The following is a 16464-nucleotide window of genomic DNA, read 5'->3' as shown; positions in this document are numbered from 1 at the left end:
AAGTTGGGCGGTAGCCATGGAGGTATTAGCACCATGGCTGCCTCCCATACCGGGTCCTGGTCCGGTCTGGTTCAATGGGGACTTACCGGGTCATTCCGACCCTGGAGGACCCGGTAAGGCCCCATTCAACCAACCATTCCCCATTCTCATTTGAGCCCCCATAGGGCTCAATGGGAATGGGGAAGGCGCTAATAACGTCAGACCACACGTCCTTTACGGTTCCCGCTAAGGGACCTCGGAATTGGCCAGTAAGGGATTAAGGGCACCGGTCTCCTTACTGGTGCCCGGTATTCCTTACCGCCCAACTCAGAATAACCCCCATATCCCCCTCTCTATTCAACCTTACCTGAATGCTAGAATTCTCATGAAGACCTATTATTAATTTCAGCAGGCCATTAGGGATGCCCCAACCTGTCAATCTTCCCCATAGTCTGGACCGGTCAACACGATCAAAAGCGGATGGCAGTTCAACAGATGCAACATAGGTACAATCATCTGGGGTGGACCAAGCTGATACTTGCATGGTTGTCAATACAAGACCGTTTTGGTTCGTAGAATGGGCCTTTGCGGAAGCCCGGCTGGGATCTAGAGAGCCTATTAGATGTAGAGGCCTATAATTCAAGATGGTGAAGTAGTATAGATGCAAAGATCTTGCTGTTAACATCTAAGAGTGAGATGGGTGTGCAGTTCTTTGGTCCAGATCTTACACCTTTCTTAAAGATACGGACAACGTATGCCATTTGCCATGATTTAGGGAAGATTTCAAAGAGCATAGTCAAGGCATTTCCCCAATTTTCTTGATTTTTTTTTTGTGTATTATTGGTAAAACCATTTGGTGCTGCAGCTCTAGAAGATTTATATCGGGTTATCAGCTAGAGCACCAGCTTTGTTTTTGTATTTGTTTTATTTGTAACGCGCACCTTCAGGCCCGGAGGCATCAGGGCGCAACTTTAGACAGGGTTACATAAGCAAACATATATTCAAACTTTTAAAAAACAGTGCAAAGTATTCAGGGCACACAGCAATATACATATTTACAGAGTAGAGATTAGGGCAGGCGTTTTCCTAGGACAGGCTCCCAGGAACATAAAAGGTCCAAATTTCAAAGCTGGTTGAAAAGCCAGGATTTCGCTTTGGATTTGAAGGCACTAAAGCATTCTTCAGATCTGATGGCGAGGGAGGGGGCATTCCAAAGCTTGGAAGCTAGGACGGGGAAGCTAGATCCACCCGCTTTTTGTAGTTTGAACAAAGGAATAGTTAGACAGTGGGTCTGGGCGGTTCTTTGAGGGCGGGTAGGCGCGTGGCGGGATAGCCGGCTTCAATCTGAATGTATATTTCTTGATGTGTCTCCTTATCCGGTTTATTGCTAATAGTTAATGGCTTGGCTTTGCTTGAGTCATATAGATCTGAGAAGAACTCCCAAGCAGACCTAGCGACCGCATTTAGCTGGGAGCTAATAACGGGTATGTCTTGTCTGTTAATTAGAGCCCAGAACATACCTAAATACCTTTTGGATAGGACTTGAAGCATCATTTCTGCATCTTGCTGTAGTAGTACAGAACCTCTAAACGTACAACCGTTTCTGTATTTTTGTTTTTCGGCTCTACATCTGGCTGTCCAAGCGTCAAGAAAAATATCAAGGGTCTTTATTAACCTTAGTGCTAATCTCATATCAGCTTTCTTAAGAGCTAACTGGTCGTCAAAGGAGTGAAGACGTTTCTTGACTATATTCTGATGTTTTAACCTAGGATTATTTATGGCAGCAATCATTAATTCCTCAATTGTGGAATCAAAGTGTTCCACATTGAAAACTTCTATCTTCCATTCGAGGGTTGTATGGTGCATCATTTGGTGAAGACAAACTAACAGTGTTTCCCCCAGGGGTTACCTTGAGATTAGTGGGACCAACTAATTCCTTCTCTCCAATTTTAAAAGGTAAACTGAAATTGGCCCTTAGAATGAAATGGTTGCTCCATGTGGTGTGGTTTGTTTTATCGTGAAGTAGAAGCAAAGCTCAAACATCTGTTGGTCAGCAAAAATATAGTCTAGTGTAGATACACTATTGACTCGAGACCAGGTGTGTCTGTCTCCTTCAGATCTCCCGATCTGGCTGTTAATTACTTGGAGATTCAGAGCAGCCATGGCACAGCTCCACTGACAACCAGCCCTGGATTTTAAGTCGGAGGTAGGATAGTCAGGACATTGTCCCACATAATGTCTTCTAAATTCAGAGGCACACTGTTGGCATTCATATCACCAGCAAAAAAAAGTATTGAGAGTCAGCTCTAGATTTCCATTTGGTAACTAGTTCGATAATAATGAGTAAGAATTCCTCCAACTCATCGACCCCTTTGTGCCAGTATACATTAATCCGTAGAGCGGGAAAATTGTCCATTGGTCTTGCAATCTCCATGGCTAGCAATCCATATGGGAGGTTCTCCATCTGGTAGCTTATTATGCAGAGGTCACTTTGCAAAGCAATAATAAGGCCACCAGAGGGTCTACCTCCACAGCTTGGTTTTGCAGGTTGAAAGAAAACCTGGTAACCATCCAAGGATGGAATGGATGTCAACCAGGTGTCTTGGAGCATTAGATAATTACAACTTCTCAAGATATCGACTGTTTCATTATTGTCTGCAAATGTGTATGGCCTCTAGAATTCCAGGAGAGTAATTTGAATTCTTCCTTATTGAAACCAATAGTTAAAGGCTCAGATTCATCATTGTCTCGCCTTATGACCGGAAAAGTCAAGCCTCTCTGATCTCTCGCTCTAGATTCTGTTGTTCTATCTTGGTGACTTAACCTATTCCAATTACATTGAGAGTTTTTAGATAGATAGCTTGAGAATGATCCTTTAACCAAGGCATTTGCAGTATTTTCCTACTCTCTGCCCATTGAGTGATCGAAAAACCTATGTTGTTTAGGAGGATCCCTTCTGACAGGATCAGATCGAGCACCAGTTTGGAGCGAAGGTAGAGAAGCGCTTGTGTCGTGTTATGTTTGTTTGTGAATGCAACTCTCTCAATGTCAGCTGAAGATAGTGCACTTAGGATTGGAATTTCTGCCAAGATTACCAAAATAATATTACGGTTTAACCATATAGGAAAACTGTCTCCAAATAAATTAGAAATCACAAATACATTCTTATCTTCTTGAAGCGGCATATTGCTGCTGAAATGATCTTTCAGCGTGGGTCTAGGCATGTTTGACATCAAAGAGGTGGAATTGGGAGCCTTGAAATCTGAGTTACATGCATCACTTTTCCCTTGATTGAGGGTATTACAGGAATGATCTCTTCCCTGCTTCATGATTTCTGGATTTGTCATATTGGAATAATCTCCTTTTTGTGTGAAATTCTCCCCACTTAGTGAGTCCCCCGGCATTTTGCTGGACTATTGGATTCTCCTGAGTGACCCGTGCAACCCTTTATTCCACTTTTTTTTATGGAGTTATGCTTTTCTCAGCCTTTTCTGGCATCTACCTTTTCCTAAAGCTTCAATAATTACTTTACCTGTGATAAAACAATGTTACCATTTTGCGAGATCAGCACACTCCACCTTAAGTGAAGTGCTGAGGGGAAACAATGCCTCATGCTGAGTTTGCCAGTCTGGAAATAAGGGTGCTGGTAAGCTCACTGGAACCCTTGTTTCTGGACCGCCAAACTACGGGGTTTGCCTGCTGGAACTGCAGTGCCCGACAGGTCTGACCCTGCCAGGCACAGCTTTTACAGTAGGCAAAGCCGTCACAGAAGCACCAGCACCGTTAAAAACGGTGCCGGTGCTTCCGTGTCCCCACTCCCATAGTTATGGGAATGGGGATTAACAAAATTACTGGCACCTGACTTCCCGGCCGCCAGACTTTTAATAGCCTTGTGGCACCGGGAAGTCAGGTGCCAGTTATTTTTTATGGGTCCGGCGGCAACCCTTCGGTAGCACCGGCAGGGTTTAACGCCGGGCCCGTAATGAGGCCCAATGTCTTCCTTTTCCCATCTCTCCAGTAACTTTTTGGTTACTGTGACAAGATCATCTGACAGCTGGTGGCAGTGTACCTTTTCACACAACTTTTTGTGGAGTTTTGTCACAGGCTACCTTCACAGCTGCGGTAAGGGACACAAGGACACCATTTGCCTAAAATTGTGGCTGCATGTTTTTAAGTCCTGTTCTCGATGACTTGTCTTTTCTTGAGCCTTCTTCTACCCAGGTGGATGGGGGAGATCGTGGTGGGTTTTTGTCTTTGGTGGGCTTCCCTTGGAAAACCTGTGAAGACTCTGTGAATGCCTGAGAGTACAGGAAGCGGGGGAGGTGACCGAAACTCCCCATGTCCTTGTCCTGAAGTGTGACCACGAAAGTGATGGGCGGAAGGTTTCGAATGAATCTAAACCACTGGCAATTGCTCTGGGCCAACCTTCCACACCACCGTTTTTTAGCCCTTCTGCGCCATTGCAAAAGGGGACCAGCCATGTGCAAATCAGTCAGCAGCTGCCGCCACCGAAAGTAGCAGCCCAGCCCGAACTGCAGTGTGCCTGCCTGGAACCTGTTTGCAGTGGGAGGCTGGCTGACTCCATTGGACAGCCACCCCCCAAGTTTGAATGGTGCATAAGTGGTGATTGGTGGACTCTGCCGGCGTTCCTGGATAAACCAGAGGGTCCTGGATCTGAAACTCATAGTCGACCACTGGAACTAAGATTCCAATAAAGAAGGAGAAGGACATCCACAGCCACTTCCAGCAACCACAAGAGCCGTCTGAGTAACCAGTGTTTTCCCAACTTCAACGTCTGTGCGACAGGGAAGCTCCGAAGAGGACGCTTCCTGCCTTTGACTGGTGGGCATAACCAGTCCTGCGACAAACTGCATTTTGCACCCTCCCTGGAAGAGCTGCGACCTCCATGGCCTGCAATTCGACAATGCCCAAGATCCTGTGCCATTTTGCGATGTAACGTCTTCCACAAAGTGCGGTTTCGTCTGAAACTTTGTGGGCATCCTTCTTGGCCTACAGAGACTGGATCCCACAACTGAAAGTTCCATCAGCCAAGACAAGGACCGAGAACTGAAACGGAATCTACCGCACAACAACAGTCTTTCACCTGAGCCTTAAAAGGGGTGCCAACGAGCCAGTGCTGCACAGATCCTCTTCTGGGCATCCAACTACACAAGAGAAACCACCAGATCCACTCCAAGTTCTTCCCTCCTGTTGCCAAGACCGGAATTCCTGAACCGGGGTCTGCTATCACCTCACCGTGCTGACCGTCCAACTGCAAAAGTTTCATTGCTTTAAGGTACTGTCCTGCCATTAAGTTACGTACTTGGAGCATTGTTTTGTTGATGCTGTACTTCTGGGGGCTGCAGATAGCTGCATCTCGCACCCCTCTAGCTACATTGGGGTGTACAACCCATTGTGCTCTACCTTGCCTTAGGACACTTGTCCTTGGGGTAATCTGGCTAGGAAAACTGTTAATCTCCTTGCCCTGTGAAATCTTACTGGTACAAACCTGCAATCCTGAAGAGTCTCTGCTGAACTCTGCATCTTTGATCCCTGAATTCTGCTTTCTTGCCTTGTCTTCGTCAGGCCTGGGTCACTGGTACCCCAGTGTCCCCTATGACTTTGTGAGACTCGCATAAGGCAGGGTTGGACTTTCTATGATATGCTAAGCTGAAGCTATCTAAAGTTATCAGATTTTTATCAAGTTTGTATTTATGTTTCAGGAGGTTTGACTATGTGATTTGTTTCCATTATTGCTATTCCCAAGTAGTTAACTCTATGAATATTGTAACTGTTCTACTTTTATATTACTTTGTGATAGTACTTACCTTATTTTAATGCTATAAACCTTAGTTGATATAACTCCAAGTGTGACGGGTTTCCATGAACTAGTGTGTGCTATGGGGTCTATGTACCTCACTACAGCCCTCTTCCCTCCTAGACTAAGCCTGGCTACTCGTCCATGGCTACCAAACCTTTGGGTAGGTTAAGCTAAACTTAAGGGGTGCAACCCAGTTAACCTATCCATCCAAGGTGGGCTTTCTAAAGTATTGTCACAGACAGGACTTTGGCAAAACCCCTTAGTTATCCTCCACCACATTCGAGAAAAAGAAACTCAGATTTTGAGCCATAAGCTCGGGTGGCTCTGTCCTCTGGAACAACTTCTTTTGATCATCAAGGTTGGAAAAAAACATGTGAAATCCAGAAAAATGCCAAAACCTTACCATTGCAGACTGACTCACCCTGCGATTGAATGGATCGTAGCGTTGTGGTTCATGCTGATAGTTTGAGTGTGCCTTACGCTTTCACTACCTTTCACGATGCTGCTGCCTTCATGTGGCAGGTCATAATAATGCAGTTAATCCTGAACATTTGTCAGCCTTCTTTTGGTGGCTTCTTGCACTTACTTGCGCTGCCTAGTTTTACACTTGTTTGCTTGGTGCTGCACTTGTTTGATGCCTGTTTAATTACTCTTCTCTCCCTACCTTTTCACCTACAGGCCTGAATGCTGCAGGAACTGTGAATTACACATTTTGCCCAATCCCACTTTGCCGTTGTCTCCCCAAAGAGGCTGGAGCATTATAAATCAGCAATAACAAAAAAATACATTCTAAAATATCCAGTTTGTGTTCACCTTCATTGTCAAACAGAATATCACATAATTTCTGGGGACCTTAGATGTTTTCCTCTCTAATACGTTTTGCCATAATTTGGGAAATTAGAGTTTTTTCTCATGGTTTTTCATTAAATGTATTTATTTTAGGTATTCATTGAGCGCACATCTAGCTTCTGGAAGAAACAGGCGGCTGTACTTTGTCAGGGGTTAATGCTAAAACAGTCCTTACAACATAGGATATATTACCTGAATATCATTTACGATTAAAGTCAATACTTAACATTAAATATCATGATCATTGAAGAGGAGGGTCTTAATTTATTTCCTGAATTGCTTCTTTTTCTGTGTCATTCTTGCCAAGTGCTTTGGTACTGATTTACAATAACCGATCATTTGAAAACCACAAGCATTGCTTAATGTATGCACAACTACTTGTTCTCTTATTAAACATGGTTATTTGTGTTGTTTTTATTTAGAATATATAATATATATTGAAGGTTATTGATGAATAGTTACTGTCTGACGTTCTGCATTTCAGGTTTTGATGCCACATATAATACAACTATTAAGCAGACAAATTAACAAACAATTAAGCTGTGGTTATGATATTGCAAAAGGTTTTGTGATTAGTGAAGAAGATGTAAAGAATGTAGTAGACCAGATTTCTGATAATCAGAAAATCACCCAGGTAAGCTGCTCTTTAACTAACATGGTAGTGAAAAGTCTGAGGGGGGGGGGGGGTATTTGTTAATGTTTTAATCGTTTTTAATGTTAAGTTACCACTGCTCTTCAAATCTAACTTGACAATATACTGTTTAAAAGTTGTTAAGACTGCTGTATGGTGGTTTATATAAGATAGTATGTTGATGGTGTAAGCGCTCTCGGGGTGATGGGACCTCCATTCATAACTCTCCATTCAAAATAGCGGACATAAGGGTAGTCCCAGCAAAGTGTTCATATTTATAAAGGAAACATAATAAAAATTCCCCTGGCTATCCCCCCAACCCACCGAACCTGTAATCTCTGGGGCCGGCACCATCCACATGGTCTTCTTACGAAGCCCAACAACAATAATCTTCATGTTGGGCACTGGCGCTAGGTTACCTCGCCGGCCAGTCCATCAGTTTATATTCCATGGAGCCTGAGGAAAGAGACCACTCCCAAGAAAATGTTAGCAGTGCTCTGAAGCCCTTAGTCTGGGACCTGTACATGTCCCAATCCCTTTGTCATTCCCGTTTTTCTATGACCCAAAACCACTCTACCACCAGAGTATATGCAGAATATCTTGGAGCACAAAACTAGTTCAGCTCCTCTACTTACACCTCTATTCCTAACCTGGCAGAAGTCGACTCTCTCCATGGTCAATATTGTTCCACACGCCAGACATGCTCTTTAATACAAACCCAGGTTAGTGTTGGATGGAGCATGAACTCCTTATTCCAGTACCTTTTGCTAATGTGGACATTTAACTTTCCTTACCTCCATCAGGAAAGCTGAGTGGTTTGAGGGAGTGTAGGGTGTCGTTTAAGTTACTTGATATCTTTTAGGGGTTAGTACCATTTTAAACAAAATGGCTATAATGTAAAGTCAAACTTTGGACTAAACCTCTTACGTTCCATTGCAACTGCCCTTCTCGTATTTAAACTTCAATGATGCCCAACAATTATCTTGGCCTTGAATATAAGCGTCCTCCCCCACTTCACTGTCTTGGGCTGAACGAATGTCTCCACAGTGCTCAGACCCATGCAGAATCTCTAAAGCCTAACTCACCAGCAACTCCTCTCTCATTGGAGTCACCAAATCAATAACATTTCCCAAATAAGGACCAATCAAGCTCAATACACCCTCTTTTCTCTTTGAATCAAATCCGAACAAACTACAAGCACATACCAACCTTCAGTAGGAAGACACTGTAAATCCATGCAGAGTTTCTTGAAAATTACATATGACTCTGCGGTCTGCTTATGAAGCTTTTTTCAGTCCTTGGCATGCTGCTATTGTTCAGCACCTTGATATCACTGCCCCCACTCTACTCTGCCATACTTCCTAGGCCTATTCTGGAGCTGGAGATAGGTGCATATTAGCTGCACAGCCTAAGCTGCCGCATTAACGTAAATTACATCCATCCCTTAAACACAATGCACTGCTGTGTAAGCCTCTGTTTTGTAGTGGTCATCACCACTAAATAGCAACGTATAGCCAATTTAGACCAGTCCCCAATCACTCTGCCAACCGAAACATTGAAAAATATTTCGGAAAATCTGAGAATACATGGATGAAGAGTAAGAACAAATACAATGTTGTTCTTGCAATGAGGATTAGACCACAACTCTTTTCCACCCCACTACTATCCTGGGTAGCACCCCAAATTCTTGGGTCACATATGCTATACCTGTCACAGGGAACTCTCTCACTATGGACAATGCCTATTAAAGGATCTACCTGCAATGTATGCAAGACCAAGTTTCATTCAAATGATATATAAGGCTTCATCACTGCAAACTTTTTTTTCACCCATGATTTAAGGCAGGAGCAATCTGAGGTATGTGTACAACATGGCACACTTCAATAACGTGTATTGCACCTTAACACACGGTAAAGGCACATTCATTTGTAATTCCTCCCTGTAGATGTTACTGGCAGAACCAAAAGACATGTCCGTGGCACCTGCTTGGATATTCAAGGTGATCTGCCATGCTTTGCAAGCTAGTTTGACCACTCAAACTACAGCTCGAAGAGATATGATGTTGTTTTACAAAATGCCTATATGTTCTAAAGCTTCTACAGGGCATATATTAATGACAATGTTCAATTTAATTCGTTTATAGAAATTGAAGATGGTTGTGGAAAAAGACAGACAGGATGGAATGCAGGAGTTAGGTACAGTATATATAATCTGAAATCATACGTGCATGTTTGGATTTATTAATGGCAACTGATATGTGCATACGCATGTCAAGAGGTTCTGTGATATGAGCACCATATAAAAACTAGGTTTTGCACTAAATGTATTTATTTTTTCACATTGCTGTGCGACCAGGCCCATTCAGGTGCTTGGTGCGATGTACAGCAGTTGTGTATGACAATCAATTTGCCATATCATTGCAATATGTACCATATCTGGTACATGTGCATGAAAATATTGGATATAGTATCACACCGGGTCAGTATATTGTCCCCAGTCTTAAACTGTCATCATGCTTAGGAGTTACGCTCCAAACCAACCTCCTTTAACCCTATGAAGTGTATTATTTATGACAAAAGGATTTAGATTGTTGGTAGGATTTCATGGACAAATAATGTTCGGACTCTTAATATAGCAAAAGGAGCTGATGATGAGAATGGTGATGAAGAGATAAGAAATTAAACACTTATTGGTAACGTGACACACCCATCAATTAACAAAGCTGAGGTCTAGTAACTGAACTCAGAGGGCTAAAACCAAGATAGACTTTGCAATTGATCAGCATGGGGTATCTTAGAAGGATAATTAAGATCAAAAATACCTAGGGGGCGCTGCTGAGCAGCAGAAGGATGTGCACGTGAGCTCTCCGTGCTCTGCGAGGCCGCCACTATCCTGTAAGAATATCCTGGCTGAAGTTACACTTGCAGGTGCCACAACCACATTACGGAGCTGCGGAAGGTGTCGGCGTAAGCCTGCCGTTCTCACGGTGCAAAACAGAGCTGGGAACCCGAGAACACAGATGCTCTCAGAAGCAACACCCTGCAGGAGCGGAGGAGCGGCTGCCATTTTAGGAAGGCACAGAAAGGTGGCAGGAGAAAGTCAATGGCCTGGACATTTAGCTCTGCGGTGCACCAGCGTTTAGTGCTGCACCACCCGGCGGAGACAGCCTAGGACAGCACCGAGTGTGATGCACAGTCCCCACCATCAGCGAATTGAGCTCCCTTACAGAGGGGCCTGCAGGTGGTGCATCCCCCCCAGAACAGCCCCCCCCCTAGAACTGCTGCTCCCTGTGGGACCGCATAGGGGATTGGAACCACCTCACTTGGGTGGGCTCCCTGCGGCAAAATGGCCAAAGATAAAGCCAAAAAAGCAACACAACAAAGTAAAATTAATCAGTTTACAGTAAATGGGCTGGCGGCTTCATAGCAGGTGTAACGTCGAATTCTGCTCATCGTCGAAAAATGCTTAGGCTGCTACTGCGCATGCGTGAATTTCGATGGCAAAGCAAAATCCGACGGTACTGTAATAATAGTGTCATCTCTGCGGTGGAATGAGTTACAGGCCCAGAGGCAATTTCAGTTCCATCGACTGTGGTGATGACATCTGAGGTGGTTTTTCGGCAGAGAGGTAGATTCATCCTGGAAGCCAATTCATAGTCCACATAGTTTCCTATGGCCCCGCTAGCAATGTATGCCCTTACTGTGTGCATACGCGATGGCTGCCCTGGATCTACGAGGACCATTGGTATGATGAAATGCGAGGTCTGAGTATCCTTCTTCAAGCTCGGCAAGCGGACCTCTACGCTTGTCGGGCGTGGTCGTTTCCCGAGTCTGACTCCATATGGCTTTTATCAGCAGCTCCTACCACCTTCTTGGGTGGTTTTACAGGGCAATTTCGTAGAAAATGCCCAGAAGTTCCACAATATAGACACAATTGCATTTGTCGTCTCCTTTCTCTTTCCTTCTGGGTTAAGGATCCTTTAACCCCTCCAATTTGCATGGGTACTGAAGCATCTGCTCCTTTGGGGTTAGCGTGGGTTTTGACCAACACCCGATTCTCAAACTTGGCTCGATCAGCCTTTCTGTTCTGAAGTCTATGATCTAACTGGACCACAAAGTCTATATATTCAGCGCAGTCTTGAGGTGGGTTCATGACTTGAGCCAAGACATCCTTGAGTTCTCCTCGAAGCCCTCGATGAAATAACGTGATTCGTTTTACCTCAGGCCATCCAGTTTCCACTATCAACCTATTAAAGGTTGCGATGTAGGATAGAAGGTCCTGGTTACCCTGTCGTAGGGACAAAAGTTCGTTATCCAGGGCCTGTCCTTGGGAGTGCCGGGCAAATAGTCTTTCCATGCTCGTTTGAAAGCCCTGAAAATCCCGAAGAATTGGGTCATCCTGAGTAACTAGTGGAATTGACCAATCAGCTGCACTGCTGCTGAGATATGACAATACAAAGGCTACCTTGGCTTGATCATTTGGGAAGGCTCCAGGTCTGCATAAAAAGTGCAAGCGGCATTGGTTCATAAACACGGCAAACCTTTTGGGATCTCCGGCAAAGCGTTCGAGTGGAGCTAATGGAATATTTCCTGGAAGGTTTATTTGCACATGGTTATTCGATAACAAAGGAGCTGGATTTCCCCCGGAACCAGGTAGGGGTGCTTGTCCAGCCTGGCTTTGCAATAGTTGCCTAGCAAGGTCCTCAGTTCGCTCCTTTGACAAAATCAGTTCTCTCCTAAGAGCATTGGTTTCTTGACGGGCGGAATGCACTTCAGCACTCAGTTCCACTAGTAATTGGGCCAATTGGTCAGTCTCTGAGGTAGCCATAACGCCCGGGTGGGAATTCACGTTCTGTTACTCTCACTTGGCTCCCATAGAGGCGTCGGGTGGAACTGGACAGCTGCGGTCTCCACCAATGTGACGCGTAGAGCCGAGATGACGGACTGGACTGGCCCACCTAGCTTCGTTTGCTTGGCCCGTAGGAATATTCTTCTGCAAATGGAGACAGGGAATTAACCGCCCGTGGAGTTGAGCATAAATCGCCCCACCCCCGCTGTTCTCCCCACAGATCACCTTTGATGTCCCCTCTTATAGTCTCACCTGATGGTTTGAAAAGATGAGCTCTCCATCCTACATTAAGCGCAGGGGTGCGTTGATAACCAGTTGCTTCACTGGCTCGAAGGAATTGGTGAATTCCAGAACAATATTGACTCCGAGATTCCCGGCAAGTCGCCGTAAGTATAAAGTTCGTAAGAGTTCAAATGCCTGACTTTCACTCCCGTCCGATTCCTTGCAGGTTGCAGCTTGACCCTAATGAAGAGTTCCTCGTGGCAACCGGTAGTATTCTGGTAAGGATTTGTATTTTCCAACACAGTTCGATAAAATAATGTCAATATTTAACCTGTTGCTTTCTCCCTTATTCAGGCGCTGAGAGAAAGTATGAAGTCTCGGGGAATAATACCTTCGTCGGTAAAATCAGTTAAGTCTATTGTGGTGAGGAGGGTTCCCCTTGTTAGTCCCTTTGTTTCACCTTGCTGTCCTTTTGTTTCCCCCTAGGGGCCGGGGTTCGGCGAAGATGCAGTGGAAGCTGCGCCGACCCATAAAGAGGAATAGTACCCCCGGTGGTAAAATCAGGTAAGTTTATGGGGGGGTAACTAATATTCCTCTGTGTATTCCCTTGGCTCACCTTGGTGTTCTTGTCTTCTCCTTTGACAAAATCAGTTCTCTCCTAAGAGCATTGGTTTCTTGACGGGCGGAATGCACTTCAGCCCTCAGTTCCCCCAGTAATTGGGCCAATTGGTCAGTCTCTGAGGTAGCCATAACGCCCGGGTGGGAATTCGCGTTCTGTTACGCTCACCTGGCTCCCATAGAGGCGTCGGGTGGAACTGGACAGCTGCGGTCTCCACCAATGTGACGCGTAGAGCCGAGATGACGGACTGGACTGGCCCACCTAGCTTCGTTTGCTTGGCCCGTAGGAATATTCTTCTGCAAATGGAGACAGGGAATTAACCGCCCGTGGAGTTGAGCGTAAATCGCCCCACCCCCGCTGTTCTCCCCACAGATCACCTTTGATGTCCCCTCTTATAGTCTCACCTGATGGTTTGAAAAGATGAGCTCTCCATCCTGCATTAAGCGCAGGGGTGCGTTGATAACCAGTTGCTTCACTGGCTCGAAGGAATTGGTGAGTTCCAGAACAATATTGACTCTGAGATTCCCGGCAAGACGCCGTAAGTATAAAGTTCGTAAGAGTTCAAATGCCTGACTTTCACTCTCGTCCGATTCCTTGCAGGTTGCAGCTTGACCCTAATGAAGAGTTCTTCGTGGCAACCGGTAGTATTCTGGTAAGGATTTGTATTTTCCAACACAGTTCGATAAAATAATGTCAATATGTAACCTGTTGCTTTCTCCCTTATTCAGGCGCTGAGAGAAAGTATGAAGTGTCGGGGAATAATACCTTCGTCGGTAAAATCAGGTAAGTCTATTGTGTTGAGGAGGGTTCCCCTTGTTAGTCCCTTTGTTTCACCTTGCTATCCTTTTGTTTCCCCCTAGGGGCCGGGGTTCAGCGAAGATGCAGTGGAAGCTGCGCCGACCCATAAAGAGGAATAGTACCCCCGGTGGTAAAATCAGGTAAGTTTATGGGGGGGTAACTAATATTCCTCTGTGTATTCCCTTGGCTCACCTTGGTGTTCTTGTCTTCTCCTTAGGTTCCGGAGTGCGGCGGGAACATGCAGGAGGATGCAGAGGAATGTGAAGATACTGCGAAGGCCGGTGAGTTCAGCGCGGAGCTGCAGCAGGCGAGGCGACGCGCATTAATAGCTTCTTTCTTCCAGCTCGAAGGCTCGATGGATCGGGAATTCAGGTAAGGATCAAAGGCATTGCTCTTGTTCTAACCTTTTCTCCTTCTTTCTCCCTTTTTCTAGGAGCTCCAAACTCGAGGCGGGCGTGCAGAAGGCTGGATGCAGACTTGCAGGCACGGTGAGCGTTACGCTGCTGGATGCAGAATAACGCGAAGCGTGTGCTGCTCTTCGGGTGTGGTTTAAATAGCCTCCAAAGTAGTCCCAGGTAAGTATTCCTCCCCAGCCCCGCCCCAGTAAAAAAATAGCCCCTAAGTAAAGTAGTCCCTTCCAAGCCTCTTTTGGCTTGGAGCTCTTGCAGCATGGTCTGCATCAGGTAAGTTTGCAGCATGGTCTGCATCAGGTAAGTTTTAATCTATGAGCCTGGCGCCTATGGCGCCAGGACTGACTCTCCATATGAGCCTGGCCCCATAGGCGCCAGGACTGGACCCAAATAGCCCGTAGCAGGGGTTGTTGGGCCTGCTTGGGATAACTTGTTGCCTGCTTCCGGGGTTGCTGGTCTTGGTCTGGGTCCCCGGGGGTAGGCATCATGACAGTATTCCAATACCCATTTTGCCTGCTAGTTCGTAATCCATGTAGTTTCCAATCGCACCATTGTCCACATATGCTTCTACAGCATATATCTTGGAAGGTGGAAGGTCACTACTTAATATAGCGGGAACAATGAAATGTGAGATCTGAATTTCCTTTTTCTGGCTCGACAAGTTGACCTCTACACTTGTTGGGCGTTGGAGTTTTCCGTCAGTTCATATTTTATTACATTCATGTCCGCCTTGCCTACGGCTCCCACTGGTTTCCACAGCGGTTTCACTGGACAATTATGAAGGTGATGACCGGCTGAACCACAAAAGAGGCATACATTCTGCTGTCTCCTTTTGTCTCGTTCTTCTTTAGAAATTGGACCCCGAACACCTCCTAATTGCATAGGCTCATAGTGACTTTCAGTCACTTGAACGAACATAGAGTAATCTAATCTCTGATCTGGCCCGATCAGTGCGCCGGTCCTGCAATCAGTGATCCAGTTGTATAGTTAGGTCAATGAATTTGGCACAACCTGTAGGAGGGTTCACTACTTGCGCGAATATGTTCTTGAGTTCTCCTAGTAATCCTTGATAAAAGTGTGGTTCTCTTCTCCTCAGGCCAATTAGTCTCTGCTACTAGTCGATTAAAGGCAGCTATGTAAGCTAACAATCCTTGGGTACCTTGGCATAAAGAGAGCAACTCATTATCTAGGCCTGTCCCTGAGCATGATGAGCAAAGAGTTTCTCTAACTCCTGACGAAAACCAGGGAAGTTTCTCAATAATGGGTCATCTCGATTGACTAAGGGAATGGACCAGTCAGCAGCATGTCCACTCAAATATGATAACACAAACACCACCTTAGCCTGATCTGAAGGAAAGACCCGGGTCTACACAGGAGGTGTAAAGTACATTGGTTCATGAAGACTGCAAAATGCTTCAGATCCCCCATAAACCTTTCTGGGGCTGCTAGTGGAATGTTCCCTGGTAAAACCACCTGTAGAGGAGGACTGGGAGCAGAAACTTAACCCTGTGGGACACCACCTGGAAGTGGTGCTTGTCCTGCTTGGCACTGTAATAATTGGCGACCAAATTCATCAGTGCGTTCTCTGTTAACCACCAACGTTCTCCTTAGAGAATTGGTTTCTGACCTGGCTGCATGGAATTCTGCCCTTATCTCCCCCAAAATCAGGGATAAATTGTCTATTTCTGTGTTTTCCGTTATGCTCAGGTGGAGTATTTTAAGTACGGCTTCGCATTCTGTAACGCTTACCTGAACTCCTTGGGAGTGTAATACCTTCCCAGCATGTGGACTTGATACCTTGAAGGCCCGCCTCCGCTGGAACGCATGCTTCGCGTCTGCTCCGCTGATAGAGGAGAAAATGACGACACCCCCACAGTACGGCAATTGCCTCCTTCTCAATGTGCGAGTATCGCTGCTCTGTCATTGTGAGAGCTCTTGATGCGTATGCAATGGGCCTCTTCTCCCCTTATTTGGTGACCTGCATGAGGATGGCCCCTACGCCGACAGGGCTCGCATCCATAAATAGTTCCGTTGGGAGCTCAGTGTCGTAGTACGCCATCTTTGTGTCGACGGACAGCGACTCTTTGATGTTTTCAAAAGCCTCCTGACACGCTTGCCCCCATTCCCACTTTGTGTTAAGCTTGGTAAGCTCTCGCAGGGGTTCAGAGAGAGTGGCCAAGTTACGGATGAACCTCCCACAGTATGTGGCCATCCCCAGGAAGCTGTGCACTTCAGTAGGTGTCATCGGCGGACTGGCAGCCTGTATGTCGGCAACCTTCTGGGAGTC

General features: G+C 45.7%; 1 protein-coding gene across 1 annotated transcript in view; it reads left to right on the top strand.

The window, feature by feature from the left end:
* Positions 1 to 15317, top strand: part of LOC138505085 (sperm-specific sodium:proton exchanger-like) — a 3031181-nt gene extending 3015864 nt beyond the window's left edge. Inside the window, exons 17-20 of the mRNA XM_069625402.1 lie at positions 7134 to 7283; positions 9424 to 9480; positions 13985 to 14048; positions 15274 to 15317. Coding sequence (XP_069481503.1) covers positions 7134 to 7283; positions 9424 to 9480; positions 13985 to 14048; positions 15274 to 15317 — 315 coding nt within the window. The remainder of the gene's footprint in view (positions 1 to 7133; positions 7284 to 9423; positions 9481 to 13984; positions 14049 to 15273) is intronic.
* The last annotated feature ends 1147 nt before the right edge of the window (positions 15318 to 16464 follow it).

The sequence above is a fragment of the Ambystoma mexicanum genome, chromosome 11 (genome assembly GCF_040938575.1).
Source record: "Ambystoma mexicanum isolate Mex_15411 chromosome 11, UKY_AmexF1_1, whole genome shotgun sequence".
NCBI lineage: Eukaryota > Metazoa > Chordata > Amphibia > Caudata > Ambystomatidae > Ambystoma > Ambystoma mexicanum.
Note: the sequence above shows the minus strand (reverse complement) of the source record. Positions and strands in the feature narration are given on the sequence as shown.